The following is a 14,553-nucleotide window of genomic DNA, read 5'->3' on the forward strand; positions in this document are numbered from 1 at the left end:
ATACTTCACGATTATCTTGTTCGAGATTGGTGTGCAAACGGTCCATCGGCCTGTTTATATCTGTTGGGGTGGAGAAAGAGGGCCAAGAGACCCAAGATGCTGGGTGACGGAATCTCGTATTCAGCAGCCAACCACAGCATAAACCCTGGATGACGGAACTCTTGATAAAGAGGCAGCTGAGGCGTTGGCAGATGACTGTTGGATGGATCAGCAAGCTTCCAGCGGGAGTTGTACCATCCCGCTTCGCATTCCATTTGTCACTTAGAGGATGGTTTTAGGGCTCAGGAAGTCTTATCTCATATCTAGTAGAGGGATTAGGTAGCTCAACGCTTAAAAGACACCAAAATTGTCTCAATTAGAAGGATTACTAGCTGTACAACAACACTGAACCTCTTCTACTTGCGTCTTACCTCACAGGCAAAGGGCCAGCACAGCAGGCATTAAAGCCGCCCAGAAAATCAAGACTAAACCATACCATGATGCATAAACAGGTGTCCCGAAAACGATTCCACCGCTTGTAAACCCCCCATCACCACCACCGAGCCGTGCGGTCTCTGTCTCTGTCTCTGTCTCTGACGTAGTCGGTCTCGGGGGATCCGTTGCTGTAGACGGAACGTTATCAGTGATAGTGGCGGAAATCTCATCCAACGACGAGGAGGCATCAGCGCTATCCGTGGCATAGACACTGACGATCGTGGTTGTGGTCGTGGTGCTAGATGTGCGCAGATCAGTTGAAGAGGGTACATAGTATGTGTAGAACGTCACCCAATATGTCCTGGATTGATGGTGGATATGAGTGTCAGTAAGAGATACTGGAACATTAATTCTAATCCGCAAAGTACATACCAGGTTATCGTCCTTGTGTAGTAATCCCAGTCCGCATACGTGCTAGTACTGATCGTGTAGTCGGTAGTTGTATACTCATACGTCGTCGTCGCAGCCGTTGTCGTATAATCATAATCGCTATCTCCGTAGCATCCCCCAGAAGGGCAACAGGTAGGCTGGTAGCCATCAACAAGATAGCAATACAGGCCCGGTTCGCAGTAGCCACCGGAAGAACAGCACTCTCCACCTTCGGGAATGCATCCGTCGTCGCAGGCCTTTGTCCCCTCGGGGCAACATTTGCCAGTATTGCTGCATGTATCTCCGGCGAGGCAGTAGTAGCCGCCACAGCACACGTCGGCGAGAGAGCTGACGCAGACCAAGTCCTCACAGCAATAGCGGCAGTGGGAGGGGCAGTTGTGTTGTCTCTTGGCGAGGGGCGCGAAAACGGCGTCGGCATCGCGAGGAATTGTAAGGGTCGTGTTTATGCCATGGCCCGCATGTGCGGGAATGAGCTCGAGGCGTGGTGAATTGGGAGATTGTACGGGGACAGCGCCGTGGGCTGAATGGGGAAGAATAGCAAATAGACTGAGGACGATGCGGCGTAGAGGGGCCATTATGGTTGCAAAGCAGACACAGTGAAGGAATCAATCCTGTGTTGGGTGAGAAGAAAACAAAGCAATATCCCTCTGGTTGGAAGGCACAGCTTGACGTCTTATAAGTCTTGCCAGCTTGTCGACGTTAACCTAAGAAAGGTGGTCTTGGAATACGCCTGCTTGCACACTGGACAGGCATTGGCTACCTTAGCACTTCGCTCTTTAATGACTTTGATCATTCGTCAATCGTCATTGGCCCGTATTCCTTTCCTGGGGTACTGAGCGACAATTGTTTGTGTCTTGGGGTCTTTTAGGTTGTATGTTATCGGCGTGGCCTGTCACACTTACCAATGTTGATCAAACCAACGAATAATGTGATTGGATGCAGGCCTCGTATTTCCTCTTGATCGGCAGCTGCCGAGCCCTGTCATGCTTCTGATATGAGCTTTGACTAGTCGGGGTCTTGAAAGCCCAGTCCCAGCCTCGACCAACAGCCCTGAAGGAGGGCAGTTGCAGCGGGTGGTACTAATATCAAGACGATTGCGAAGAACTGTGGTGTCTTGAGTGTCATTTCTGCTGGTTCATTATTCTGCCTGCCACACTACATAATCTGCGGAATTGGGTGTTCATTATGGTATAGTATAGGAAAAAGACAAACTGACCAGCCGAAGAGCGGGACGTGCGGGTTAGCCGGCATTTATGTTCATTATAATTGATTGGGAGAAACCCCAGCCACACTCAAAACCCCCATAGTCAGGGAAAACCTATCCAGGCGATCGCCAACAACAGTTGGAGTACTCGGGACTGCCGGCATACTCTGGCTAGGACCCCTTTGTGAATAATCCTGGCCGTCCACCTCCATACCAATTCTCTGCGGGAATATCCTCCATGGATCTCGCACATTGATGCCGTTCGCTTTCTGCATGGATGTTCTTTGCTTATTGGATAGGAGCAAGCTCGTAAGCTGATCAAGGACAGCAACCGCAGAGGCTATCCCTCTACAACTCCAACTCGCCAACTTGCACGTCTGAACGGTTGAAATCGAGCGAGGAACCAACGCACTAGACGATTGGTTTGGATTTTGACTACTTCCCAGGATTCTATCAAAGACGGTCTGAACCTCCAGGAAACAAGCCTTACTTTTCGCCATTCGCGCAAGCAACAAGTCCTGCCGCGCTAGCAGACCTGGATCTGAGCCTATATCTGTCGTTGCGGCCAAGATGGAGCATGTACTCGCATAGTACCCGGGACAGATTGCAGCTTGGCTAAGGGCCTTGTCCATTGCCTGACCAAGACCATAACCAATATCCAAATGGATTTCGCCCACTCGAGGATCTTCCTCGTCGGTACTACTAGTATACATCCCCCCATCCGCGAGGAAAGTCCACTCAGGACAACCAAGGAAGCAATGCTCCCGCAAGACAAAAGATTCCGCCACCAGGAACGGCCCAAAACATAGTAACAGCGTGCGCCCAAACCCGGATTTATGGGACGCCGGCCCACGCGCGCACATGAGCTGGCGCACTCCCCGCGTATGCCGGATCCATCCATGCGGCGAGCTGGGGTCGAGAATCTCATACCCGCCCAGCAAGACCGCTGCGGCGAGGGCTTCATCGCTCAGTGCGCGCGGAGACTGCAGCAGCTGGCGGAGGTGTCGGACGCCTCGACCGTACATGTGGCGGGCGCAGTAAATGGCGCTTTCGCTTTCGCTTTCGTTCTTCCCCTGGTCCGTGCCCATTTGGAATGTGATTAGGGCGCGGATTGCCCACGACAGCGCGAGTGGGAGTGTAGAGCCCGGTATGTTTCGCAGAAAGTCCATCCAGTTGGTCTGGACCCGCGCGGCGAAGGAGCAGTAGGTTAAATGGAAGTGGCATAGCAGCCAGCCGGAAAAGGATTCCATGGCTTGGTTGCTGATTGCCTGCGCGGCCAGATTCGGGGAGATGAGCTCGTCTATGGATGGTGGTCGGGGGATCAGCACCGACAGTGAGGATGGCTTTGTTGGGACGGCCTTCCTAACATGCTGCTCGCTCTGCCCGGGGTATTGTAGTTCTTCTGGCTGAGCATATGAGGCGATCTGGAACGGCTGCGGTCGGGTCATTTGCAGACGAGAGAATATCTGACGGGAGATGAGTTTGGACAGGGACATGTTATTGTGCATCTTCAGGCTCAGGTGCGCAGAGGCCCAGATGCCCAGAGGCCAAAGCGTGGCTGTGCTTGTAGCGAGCTCACTATTTGCATACCAAGACTTTGCTGCGTGCTGAACAAAGCCATTTGATTTGTTGTATATTTCAGCAGAGTTGTCGGAGTACATTCGAATTTCAACTAAAACTCTAGGCATATTAGCCCGTGCTTCATTACGCTCAGTATATACGCCCACGGGGTGTGTGAAAGCAGGGCTTCCTGTCCGCTCAGCTATAGGCCATAGGTTGGCTGGTTAGTAATATAATAGATAACAATATGAATGTCAGCTATTATATATTTTATTTTACCAGTTGCAACGACAATATCCCTGTTGTTCAGAAAACAAGTATGCAGCCACGAACACCTTCTGCCACAGTAAAACCTGGTGAACTGTACCGGGGGTGTAGATCTTTGACTGCCAATTCCCGGAGATTGAAGGAACTGCAACGTACACGTAGGGTGAGCGGCAGTAACCCTAACCCTTCTGACATAACCCGGAGCATTTCCGCAAGCACCGCAATCTTATTTCCGCTCTCACCGAGATCATTGGAGTTAAAAGTCCTCAAGGTATCATCGGCCGTTCGTCTAGGGGTGATGGAGCAGCCCTTGTATTAAAGGTCCTGCAACTCACATCTTGGATAGTCTCAAACGCTTGCCGTCCTCGAGAGACACCCTTTTAAAACACAGTCTATCTGCATGTAATCGAGCCTAATCGAGCAGCAAGGCTTGACGCCCCGGCCCGAAAGCCTTTGAGTATAGAACCTCTCCGATCCCAAAGCCTGGGTCTGGAGAACTGGTAATCCAGAACGGCAGTGGTGAATAAGAATTGATGCTCATATCTAATTACCGCGGGGTATACCTGAATTTTCTTTCTTAGAATCCCATTGACTGGAAAATCAAGTAAGAACTTCTCACTGATTCGTTACATCCTAATCCCATCACTGTAGGGATGATGGCCTATATCTCGACAAATATCCAGCCATTCTTGGTATGGGCGGCTCCGGAACCGTGGTCGCTGTTGGTCAAGAGATCACTCGCTTTCGGACGGGCGACAGGGTTATATCCTGGGTTCTAATTGCCAATGAAAGATAAAAGGCGCGGACGCGGTTGTATCTTCTAGTACCTGCCATGGCGTGAGCAAGCAGGGCAGACCAGCCAACTCTGCCTTCCAACTTTACCCGACAGTTTCTTAACTCCTCGCTGCGCCAGTTCATGGACATGCCAACTCCTAATCATTAAACTGCGTTTCTATATCCATAACCGTCTATCACGTAACACTGTAAAACAAATAAATGACTAAGAGCATTGCCGGAAATGCCAGTTCCCTCCATGTAACTCTCCAAGCGCGACCTGTAGTTTGTATGTCAAAACGCGGAAACCCAACCGGCATGGAAGAGATACCGCGCACATTAATATTAATGGCCCGAAGTCTGCTTTGTTTTTTCAAGGTGCTGTGCTGCCAACGCCGCATATTTGCAGCGCGCTCTTATCTTCGCGCCGTATATATAAAACAGCACCGGAAAGGGGAGACATGCCAGTGCAATGAAGCCAGGGACAGCCACGCCCCAATGGATCCCGATATCCTATGTCCTGCATTAGCCCAGGGTTCAGTGGTAATCAGCCAGTTTTGCGTCTCCTTACGTTGAACATGTATGTCGTAAAAAGCGGGAAAACACAGGCAAAGACAGACCGCATAACGGAGTTTGCGGCGAGGACGGAGGCTGCAAAGATCACGTATGCGTCGATTCTAAAAGATGGTAAGCTAGCTTAGTAGGGAACTTTCCCGGGTTAAAGAAGGTAAATAAAGATAAGAGCTTACAGGTAATTTGCACAACAAATAAACACCAACACAAAGCCCGCTCCAAACGGTACACCGGCCAGGATCGGAACAATCCAGTGGATATTCGGTGCATCGGTTGCAGCGAACCAGGCCAAGCCAATTACAATGGCTATGCCGCCCCCAATCACCGCGGGCAGGCGGCATTCTGGAGGTGCGAACCCGTTGGTAGCCCTGTAGATGCGAACATACCGGCCGTTATCCCAGCAGATGATTAGGATGCCCGCTGCGAGGCCGGCGAGGACACCGGTGAAGCCGAGACCACCGATACCTGCACTCCAGCCTCGTTTTTCTTGGAAGACTATCGGGAAGGCGGAAAAGCAGAGATATAAGGTGCCGTATATAGCTGACATGTAGACCTTTTGACAGAACAGCTGTTAGGGAATGGAGCTGGAGATGAAAGATGGAATCGCTTACAGTCAAGCTCAGGACGATGGGTTCACGGAATAGTAGCACCCATGGTCTGAACAGGGCATGCTTTACCAGCTCCTCGAATGTAGTTGGATTCTCTGCGTCTTGAGCAGTTAGATAGACCTTGGAAGTTGCCTGCGACAGACGCGTCGCTCGTGCTCTCAGTAACGCCGGCGAATAGGTCTCGGGCATAAAGATGAACGCGAGAAGTGTCATTACTGCTCCGAAGATAGCCAGTAAGCCCATTACCCATCTCCAGCCTCCTGCCTCGCCTAAGAACCCTCCGATAATAGGACCCAGGGCTGGGCCGATGAAGGGGGCAAGACAAAAAGCACCAATTCCCAGTCCACGGGTCTCGGCGGAGAACATATCAGCAATTTGTCCCCCCGGGATACACAGAGCACTGGAGCCGAAAAGACCGGTGAAGAATCTGAGGATAATAAGTGTCCAGATATTCTGTGCTCCACAGCAGCCGGCGGTAAACGCAGTGTAGCCAGCGTACGAGATGAGGAAGATATTGCGGCGACCAACAGACTCGGAGATAGGAGCCCAGAGGAGAGGGCCTGCGAGGTTATACGTTAATATCCATAACGAGATAATGACAACTGTTGGTGATAAGCATACCCACCGCATATCCCAAAACCATGAGCGACAAGCCCAAAATGATGACTTCCTGACTACATTGGAAATCTGCGAGAAGGGAGCCAATTGCCCCCGAATAAGCGGATGATGCCAGCGCAACGCCCAGTGTTTTGATAGCTATCAGTGCGGTTACACTCCATCGCAGAGCTGGGCTATAATCCTTGGGGTTCTCAGGGTCGTTCTGGAGCCACTCCACGATATAAGGGTCATCTGGTGTCCCACTGCCGCGGTATGGATGTTCCACAATTCTCTGAAACTGGGTGACATTCAGCCGCCATGGTCGTCTGGGGAGAGTGAGCTGGGCATAGTCGGCAACCCCGTTGGTCTGGACATCAGCAGCAGTTACGCCCATTTCGTACTTGTATAACGGCTTCGCTAGCATACCGACCTCCGGGTTGGGGAGGCATCGCTGTTATAAATAGGGGTCCAGAAACTCTAGAGACATAGCCGACTGGCTCCGTATTCCCGGATACTGTGCCTATCCTTTCCGAGCTCATTCACAACTTTTCAATCTTGATGCCATTCGGAGGCCTCGACGGCCCCGACGCCGACAGACACCGTCAACACGTGACTTCTGCTCGGCTCGGAAGCCTCAACGTCTCCGACTCCGATCACTCTCAGCCATCACGAAACGCTCATTTACTTGGCTCTTACATTGCTTTTCATCCCGATATCGCAATCGGAATGCAGAGCGGAAGTGGAATCTCAAAGGCCCACCGTGCCTGCGCGGAGTGCAAGGCGAAAAAGCTGCGCTGCGTCCCCAGTGGTGAGGCCCATGGTGTTTGTTCTCGGTGTGTTCCACGTTACTCAAACCATCCCAAGCTGACCCTCCATTAAGCTGCCGTCAGAATGGGCTGGCCTGTGCTATTCCAGACGCGGTGCGCCCTCGCAAGCGACAGAGCCGATGTATGTTCCATGCAGTCAATATACATATTCTTTGGTGGGGCGCAACTGATCACGTACTAGTGCATACTCGGATGCTTCATTTAGAGGAAATGATGAGTGGTTTGGTCGATCGGCTCTCTGATGGACATCAGCAGCACGCTGGAAGAGAAACACTGGGGTCGCTACTTAATGACGACCCCCCTTCCGTCCAGGACGGCGTTGTTGGGGGTATCGTTAGCCTTGCGGAAGCAAAGTCTCTCTGTGATACATATCGCCAGATGTCGCAGAAACACTTTCCTTGCGTCATTGCTCCTGTAGGGCTACATATAGAGCAACTACAACGGCAGCGCCCGATGCTTTTACAGGCAATGGTTGTGGTGGCGTCGTTCCAGAACCGGCCCAGACAGATTGTATTGGAAGGCATCTTTCTGAAGGACTTGGGGGAGAAGTTCTTTGTGCAATGTGAGAGGAGCCTCGACTTCATCCAGGGTCTCCTCGTATATCTCACGTGGTATGTAAAGTCGGCTGGGTCAGCCTCTATTTACTAATCGCGCAGGTATCATTTCAATGTATCCGAGTCGGGGCAGTATCACGCATACCGACTGGCCTCATTATGTGCCACTATGGTAGTGGACCTCGGAATCAACAGAAAGCCCCAGCGATGGACAACGCAGCATGATCTTATCCTCAACTCTCAGTCCGTGACAGTACAGGCCTCACACCAAGCAGCCGAGCTTTGGAGTCATGAGGCTAAGCGGGCGCTCGTGGGCGCATACATCCAGTCAACTCTGTAAGCCTTGAGTCGTAATACTTTTCATCTTCTCGCTGATGGTTGATAGATGCGCACTGATGTGTCGGAAGCAGCAGCCACTCACGTTCACCCCCTACATGGAGGAATGCGCTTTATCACTACAACAAGATAGTGAAGTAGAATCTGACAGGATGCTCATCTACTACGTCCGACTCCTTCGAATATTCAACGAAGTATACAATGAGTTTAAGTACGGTGACCCAGATCACACTCTCTCAATGAGCGATGACAAAGTCCAGGTGCTTGTCAAAACACTGGAAGCCCAGCTCAGTTCGTGGAGGGCCAGCCTTCCACCTGGACTAGCACACCATGGTAAGTAACGCCCACTACCAAATCCTGTAAGATCAATATCTGATTTATCCCGACAGCGCAACTCAACACATGGGGCGATCTGGTAGGTGCCTATGCACACGAAATCGGCCTCCACGGCAACCTTCGAATCCCACCGGCTTCAGCACGACGCGTAACGATCATGTTCGACTGCCTAGCGTACATCGAATCATATATTAAACGAGCTCTCGGTCTTTCTCTACAGGACATGCAAACCTGGACAGCCTTTGACTGGCGACAGCTGACATATACCACGATACTAGCAAGCAAGATATCAGCGGTCATTGATGCCGTTACAACCGACGGAGAGTCGACAGCACGGATCGCGCAATTGGATGCAGACCTTGCAGTCGTGGTCACCCGGACCCAGGAGCTTTTTGTCACGACGAATACACCGCCCGGACAGTCGCATTACTTTCAGAGCTTGTTGAATCAATGGAAGGGCGTCCGCAATTGGTATCAGTCGGTACTCCAGAGAAGGGCAGCACCGGTAGGAAACATGCAATACACTCAGAGTTGTGGTGACTCTGGGTCCCAGGCTCCAACTGCACCCCGAGCTTTGGAGTCTTTGGATACATGGCCTGACGACAACTTTGGTATCATGCCGACATCTACGCATGACTTTATGCTAGACTTTTTCGGCTTTTCTGAGTGATACAATCATATAACGTACCAGGCGAGCCAATGTAACGACTGATAATGCCGGACTTATCTCGGGAGAGTATATCTCCCTCCCCCAATACAATGAGCGCAATGACTCCTCCCGTGTTTCTGGCACTTGAATACCCACTATATATTCCACTGTTTAGTTACAGCCAGTATATACGACCACAGGGTGTGGAAAACAGGGCTTCCCGTCCGCTCAGCCGTACTTAAGCCACACGCCGGCTGGTTAGTAGTATGGTGGGTGACCACATGCGAATCCCAGCTGTTGTATGTTTTTTCTGCTTTTCAAGACTATAGCTATTGGTTTACGTTTAAGTATCCTATCCTCTTATTGCATGCCATGTATAACAAAGCAGAGAAGAAACATGGTTGGTTTTCAAGATAAGCATTGCTAGAACACAACACATGAATAACAATATCCAGACTAAACCTTACATTGCACCTTCTTGCGGGTAGTTTATTGCAGGAAATATGTGCTCGAGCTTAAGATCAGTAGGCTACGTCATACTCTTTTGTTGATAAAATAACACCAAAACACCCAACATGTTGCCCTAATTACGCTGAACATGGCTGCTGTTTGACCCCAGGGAATACAAGTCAACAGTAAAGTGACCTTCCTTTTCACGCTACATTTGGATATGTATAAGTCATCCAGCAGCCACAGAACATGAGGCTGTCCAATTACAACACAAGCACGCCTCCTTGCACACCCCGGGTCAACACACCATTGGTTCAATCAAACATATCCTCACATTAACGCAGCTTACTTCATGCTGGGAACAGGGATTTCTCAGTTCTACTGTAATCGTCGGGTGCTTTACTGGGGATTGTACAAAGCTGAGCGCATTGCTCCTGGAATCCTATCCAAGCAGACCCCAGGATGGTATCTACTGCAGTCCTACAACACGTAAGTCCATTCGATTCGACCTTGACTGCGCATGTTAATCCAGTCTGATGGCTGCTACCCAGCGTTATGTTTGCTTTTGGGACGCAATCAGATGGCTTAGCCAACACGGAATACAATGACCTTGGTCTGATAGGAGAGAATGTGTGGAAATCACTACTCAAATCCCTGCAAGCTGAAAATTACACGTCTGAGGCGTCTGAGCTGAAGTTAATTATGAAATCCCGGGCCGATCATTGGTTGACCCTAGCAGACCCTTTTAGCAGCGAGCAACCGTGGGATTCCACTGCGCAGGAGGCTGTGTACATGTGGTCGAAGTAGGTTTCCGCCATCGGACTCGGTTATTTATTGACTATATCAGGGTTTTTGGCCATGAAGAAATGGCCAACTGTACAATCAATTCGATTCGTGGATATTCACCCACTATTGCACACTGGGGTTGGAACGGTAATGCACGACGATACTGGGATTTTGGGTAAGCATCATCTTTATTATTCTTTGACAGAATAACTCACGTTTATCCCTGTATAGAACTGCGGGTAAAATAAGTTATATTGAAAGACAAATCTATTACTATAGATCCAGCCTGAACGCTATTCCAGTTCTCAATAAGTACTATACCTATAAAGATCTCGCCTCAGACACAAGCTTCTATAATCTTTGAATTAGATATAGTAGTTACCAAGGCCCTTTGACTAATATTGCTGAAGATAGATTTTCTTCCATAGTCTTCTACTCCTACCCTGAAACCCTAGACTAGGATGTATATACAGGAGACTACAGACTCGGCTTTCTGGGTCATGCCTTCGGCGCCACTATAATCTTGTTAAACCATCCCACGTTTAGTTAGCTGAGTTTTGGGGGTAATATTATATTAAGCAATAATAATGCAGTGACAGTACAGCCAAGAGATGCTGTTTGGAGATGTGTCTACATCGCTCCTCTGGGCTTGTACATTACAGTTGATGCGGGTGTAATCACTGAATTTACCTTCAGTTCACGGAGTGGTGAGGTGGGAATTCAGCTAGCGGACGTGGTGGACCAGAATCTTGGAACCGTACCCGCGACAAGTGCCGTGGTCAAGTACAAGAAACCTGCCAGTGTGGCTGGCTCCCCAGATATCCAGCTAGATACTGCTGGCTTGTAACCGACAGAAGATGGGGGCTATACTGTAAAGTTCACCTCTGGACGTGCATCACTCATGTTTAAATGAGCTTGCTCGCCCCTTAGGATGCGACTTTCCAGATTTTATTGAGACGAGCCCTCTTTTCTTATCTATTCTTGTTTTTACTGTAACTTGTTCTGCCACAGCATTACAACAGGATGTGTTTAATAACATTACTGCCATGAATTTACAACTGACAGCACTCCACTGGTCTTTTCTGTAGTGGCTAGTCTCATTAATAACAGCTAAGCCTGGATCCATCAGAATATTTCGTTGGCTATGCGAGAGCGATACTGCCCGTGTACTTGTTACTTGCTGAATGTGAGAGGTCTGAAGTACCTTGGAATGTATCCGACAAACACCTACTGTTTTAGTCTCGAGTGGAGTATCGCGAGGGTCGACCGACACTCATTAATGTTACTGCGGTAGGGGAAACTTCAGAGCGGATTTAAGGTCACAACGCCAAACTGGGGGTTGCAACATAGAAGACCATTGAGGAGGCGTTCCCCTGTTCTCGCATACCTAGGCTAATATCAATATAAGGGCGGAGCTTGTCAGCCCTAACGACAGCCTGAATAAGGGATCCGGATAAACCCAGCCTGCGTCCGGTCAATAACGTTATCCAAAACCAGCGTGTCCAGAAGCTTAATCCTCTACTATACTTCTAGAGTTCTTAGACAGTCGGTATATTTCTTTTATAGCATGTAGCGTCCGTTGGTCTTCCCTCATGGCGGCAATATGCAGCACCGAAGGCAAGTGGTTGGGCTGTACAAGCGTAGCTGTTGTTGACAGTAATATCTGCATCCAGGTAACCTTAGGACTTACCTGTAACTAATAACTCTTTAGAAGTTTGATAAAGCTATTTAAAGTTTTATATAGATTCTTAATCAATACGTTATTTAGTTGTAAGGAGCAAGGTACTGGGTGTTAATTGGTGAGATATTTCACTACATACATTAGCTGGGACGATTAGGCGACAGAACGACGCCTCTAACCGACAACCACCAACCTAGGTTGGCATAGTAGCTAGCCAAGGTAAGAAGGAATAATGCTCAGCCTTGGATACGGGCTAAGGCTCGGTCTAGCCAGGGCAAAAAGAGGGGTAAGCAACGCCATCCATATATCATGGCCTTCGCACAATATACGCGTATTGACACCCGACAACAGAACGCTACAAAATGGGCAGAATCATCATTACCGGCGGCTCAGGGAAAGTTGGCCAGTACGCGATCCCCGTTCTCCTATCCCACGGCCATACCATCCTAAATCTCGACATCGCCCCTCTCCCTCTCCATCTCTCGCAAAAGGTCCACACCCTTCATGTCGACCTTACAGACAGCGGCCAAGTGCACAGCGCCCTAACCTCTCGCTTTCAGCTAACCTCTCCTTTCCACTCCCCCCTGAACCAAATCCCTGACGCGGTCATCCACCTCGCCGGCATCCCGCGCAACATGATCGTGCCCGATGTGGAGACTTTCCGGGTGAACACGCAAGCGGGCTATAATGTCATTGAAGCCGCGTGCCGCCTGGGCGTGAAGAAAATCATCATTGCGAGTACCGTGTGTGTTTACGGACCACCATATGCAGAGGGAATTATGGAGTACGCCTCATTCCCAGTTGATGAGGAAGCTGATAAAACCCCAATGGATACCTATGCAATCTCCAAGCTTTGTGTGGAAGAGACGGCGCGGGGGTTTGCAAGGCGATTTTCAGCGGCGGGGGTCGATATATATGTACTACGGCTGGCAGCTGTGATTGCGCCGGATGAATATGCGCAGTTCTTCCTGCAGTGGAAGGCGGACCCGGCAGATGTGAAGGCGGTTGGATGGAGTTATACTGACGCGCGGGACTTTGGGCAGATGTGCCATCTCGCAGTAGTGCGAGATGGCCTGGGGTATCAGGTCTTCAACGCGACAAATGACGAGATTACGGTTGAGACTGAGACGGCGGAAGCGTTCTTAAAGAAGAATGCACCCGGGGTGGTATTTACCAGAGAGATGGAGGGAAGAGAGGCGCCGCTGACGAACCGGAAGATGAAGGAGATGCTGGGGTTTCGACAGGAGCATCCATGGCAGAAATACTTTGCTTACGCCTAGTCTTCTACCCTGTCTTATGGCAATAGGTATATTGACAATCACATATTGACGTGGTATATAATATTTTTATCATTAATGCTTGTTTTATGGTGTCCTAATGTTATATGTCCACATATCTGTAGGTGGCTGAGTATTTTGCTCCTGTTAAGGACAATAGATACCAAGATCTTTATCAATATAGGTGAGATGGGTGAGCCGGACAAGCAGTATATTAAAGCTATATACTTGAGCTCAAATACCCTTGAGAATCACCAAGTCAAGCTCCTGCTCGCCAACCGCACCAATCCACGGTCTGCCGTTGACCTCCTCCGGCGTCCACGGGTGATCCCACATAATCTTCTGCCTATCCTTAACATCCAGTCTCGCATATCGAATTGCCACATTCCCCGGAAACGCCTCGACATGAATATAATCCCCTCAGCATCCCACCCCTCATCCTGACGCTGATAGTAAAGCCCGCCATCCTTCCATGCAGGACCCATATACTGATCTGCATGTTTGAGGACCTTATCTAGATCCCGAGACCCCGCGACTTCACAAAGCCACTGCGCCATGGGCCCGAATGTGGTGGGCTTGTACCAGAAGCGTAGGTATTTGTTTTTCATGAGGCCTAGCGGTTCGCCATTGGCTTCGGCCATGGCCCTCTTGAGAGCGTGCGCGATAGTGGTCCGGCCTTCGAGGTCGGCGCTTTCGGTCTTGACGAGTTCCTTAATGTTCATTGCTACTTCGGGTATTCGGAGGTTTATGCGGTCGGGCATGCGATGTAGGAAGCCGAGGGTTGAGGTTTCGAGAGAACGTACAGCTTGAACAGACCATTCTTGTCTACGAGGCCTATATCCTCCCAGGCTTTGCGATACTTTTGCACAACCTCCTCGGCAACGTTTGTACCGTCGACGGCGTCATTGTAGCGCACTCCGATGATCTGCCATGATGTTATGCGCGACGTGTAGTAAAAACTCTATACTAATATAGAAATTGCGGCACTCTTCACCAAGGCACTGATATGCATCACATCACCCCCTCGGCAGTCTGTGGCACCTGGATGCTGGCAAGCTAACTGCAACGCACATAGTTGAAGCCTGTGAAGTGATCAAGGCAACGTCAGGCTGGCAATCCCGTAAGGTCCAACTCGACAGGGTTCACCCTGCAAGCCAAGCCTACCTGCAACGGGTTCCCAGCATTCCATTCGCTGGGAGATGCGGTGTCG

At 50.0% G+C, this 14,553-nt stretch overlaps 7 protein-coding genes across 7 annotated transcripts; 3 read left to right on the top strand and 4 right to left on the bottom strand.

Moving 5' to 3' along the window:
* Positions 1-371: 371 nt before the first annotated feature.
* ASPSYDRAFT_79737 (uncharacterized protein) lies at positions 372-1,830 on the bottom strand. The gene is made up of 2 exons (XM_040851013.1): positions 847-1,830; positions 372-775 (listed from the first exon to the last, which is right to left on the bottom strand). Exons 1-2 carry the CDS (start codon positions 1,437-1,439, stop codon positions 412-414), a joined length of 957 nt encoding a protein of 318 aa, XP_040701434.1. The 5' UTR covers positions 1,440-1,830; the 3' UTR covers positions 372-411.
* A 147-nt stretch (positions 1,831-1,977) lies between these two features.
* ASPSYDRAFT_46787 (uncharacterized protein) lies at positions 1,978-3,571 on the bottom strand. Its single transcript, XM_040847316.1, has one exon. It carries the CDS (start codon positions 3,562-3,564, stop codon positions 2,125-2,127), a length of 1,440 nt encoding a protein of 479 aa, XP_040701435.1. The 5' UTR covers positions 3,565-3,571; the 3' UTR covers positions 1,978-2,124.
* A 1,443-nt stretch (positions 3,572-5,014) lies between these two features.
* On the bottom strand, positions 5,015-6,841 carry ASPSYDRAFT_154160 (MFS transporter; the record flags this gene model as incomplete). The annotated part of the gene is made up of 5 exons (XM_040842344.1): positions 5,015-5,182; positions 5,241-5,346; positions 5,419-5,795; positions 5,854-6,410; positions 6,472-6,841. The coding sequence occupies 5 exons, from the start codon at positions 6,839-6,841 to the stop codon at positions 5,015-5,017; spliced, it is 1,578 nt and encodes a 525-aa protein (XP_040701436.1).
* A 285-nt stretch (positions 6,842-7,126) lies between these two features.
* On the top strand, positions 7,127-9,253 carry ASPSYDRAFT_46789 (Zn(II)2Cys6 transcription factor). Its single transcript, XM_040847317.1, has 6 exons — positions 7,127-7,280; positions 7,328-7,395; positions 7,456-7,885; positions 7,931-8,164; positions 8,214-8,497; positions 8,554-9,253. Exons 1-6 carry the CDS (start codon positions 7,174-7,176, stop codon positions 9,168-9,170), a joined length of 1,740 nt encoding a protein of 579 aa, XP_040701437.1. The 5' UTR covers positions 7,127-7,173; the 3' UTR covers positions 9,171-9,253.
* A 698-nt stretch (positions 9,254-9,951) lies between these two features.
* Positions 9,952-11,232, top strand: ASPSYDRAFT_32770 (uncharacterized protein; the record flags this gene model as incomplete). Its single annotated transcript, XM_040845016.1, has 5 exons — positions 9,952-10,088; positions 10,151-10,402; positions 10,447-10,560; positions 10,617-10,624; positions 10,979-11,232. 5 exons carry the CDS (start codon positions 9,952-9,954, stop codon positions 11,230-11,232), a joined length of 765 nt encoding a protein of 254 aa, XP_040701438.1.
* A 1,162-nt stretch (positions 11,233-12,394) lies between these two features.
* ASPSYDRAFT_46791 (NAD-dependent epimerase/dehydratase family protein) lies at positions 12,395-13,435 on the top strand. Its single transcript, XM_040847318.1, has one exon. It carries the CDS (start codon positions 12,429-12,431, stop codon positions 13,344-13,346), a length of 918 nt encoding a protein of 305 aa, XP_040701439.1. The 5' UTR covers positions 12,395-12,428; the 3' UTR covers positions 13,347-13,435.
* On the bottom strand, positions 13,425-14,525 carry ASPSYDRAFT_46792 (uncharacterized protein). The gene has a single exon (XM_040847319.1). The coding sequence runs from the start codon at positions 14,063-14,065 to the stop codon at positions 13,595-13,597; it is 471 nt and encodes a 156-aa protein (XP_040701440.1). The 5' UTR covers positions 14,066-14,525; the 3' UTR covers positions 13,425-13,594.
* Positions 14,526-14,553: the final 28 nt, after the last annotated feature.

The sequence above is a fragment of the Aspergillus sydowii genome, assembly GCF_001890705.1.
Source record: "Aspergillus sydowii CBS 593.65 unplaced genomic scaffold ASPSYscaffold_7, whole genome shotgun sequence".
In the NCBI taxonomy this organism is placed as follows: Eukaryota; Fungi; Ascomycota; class Eurotiomycetes; order Eurotiales; family Aspergillaceae; genus Aspergillus; species Aspergillus sydowii.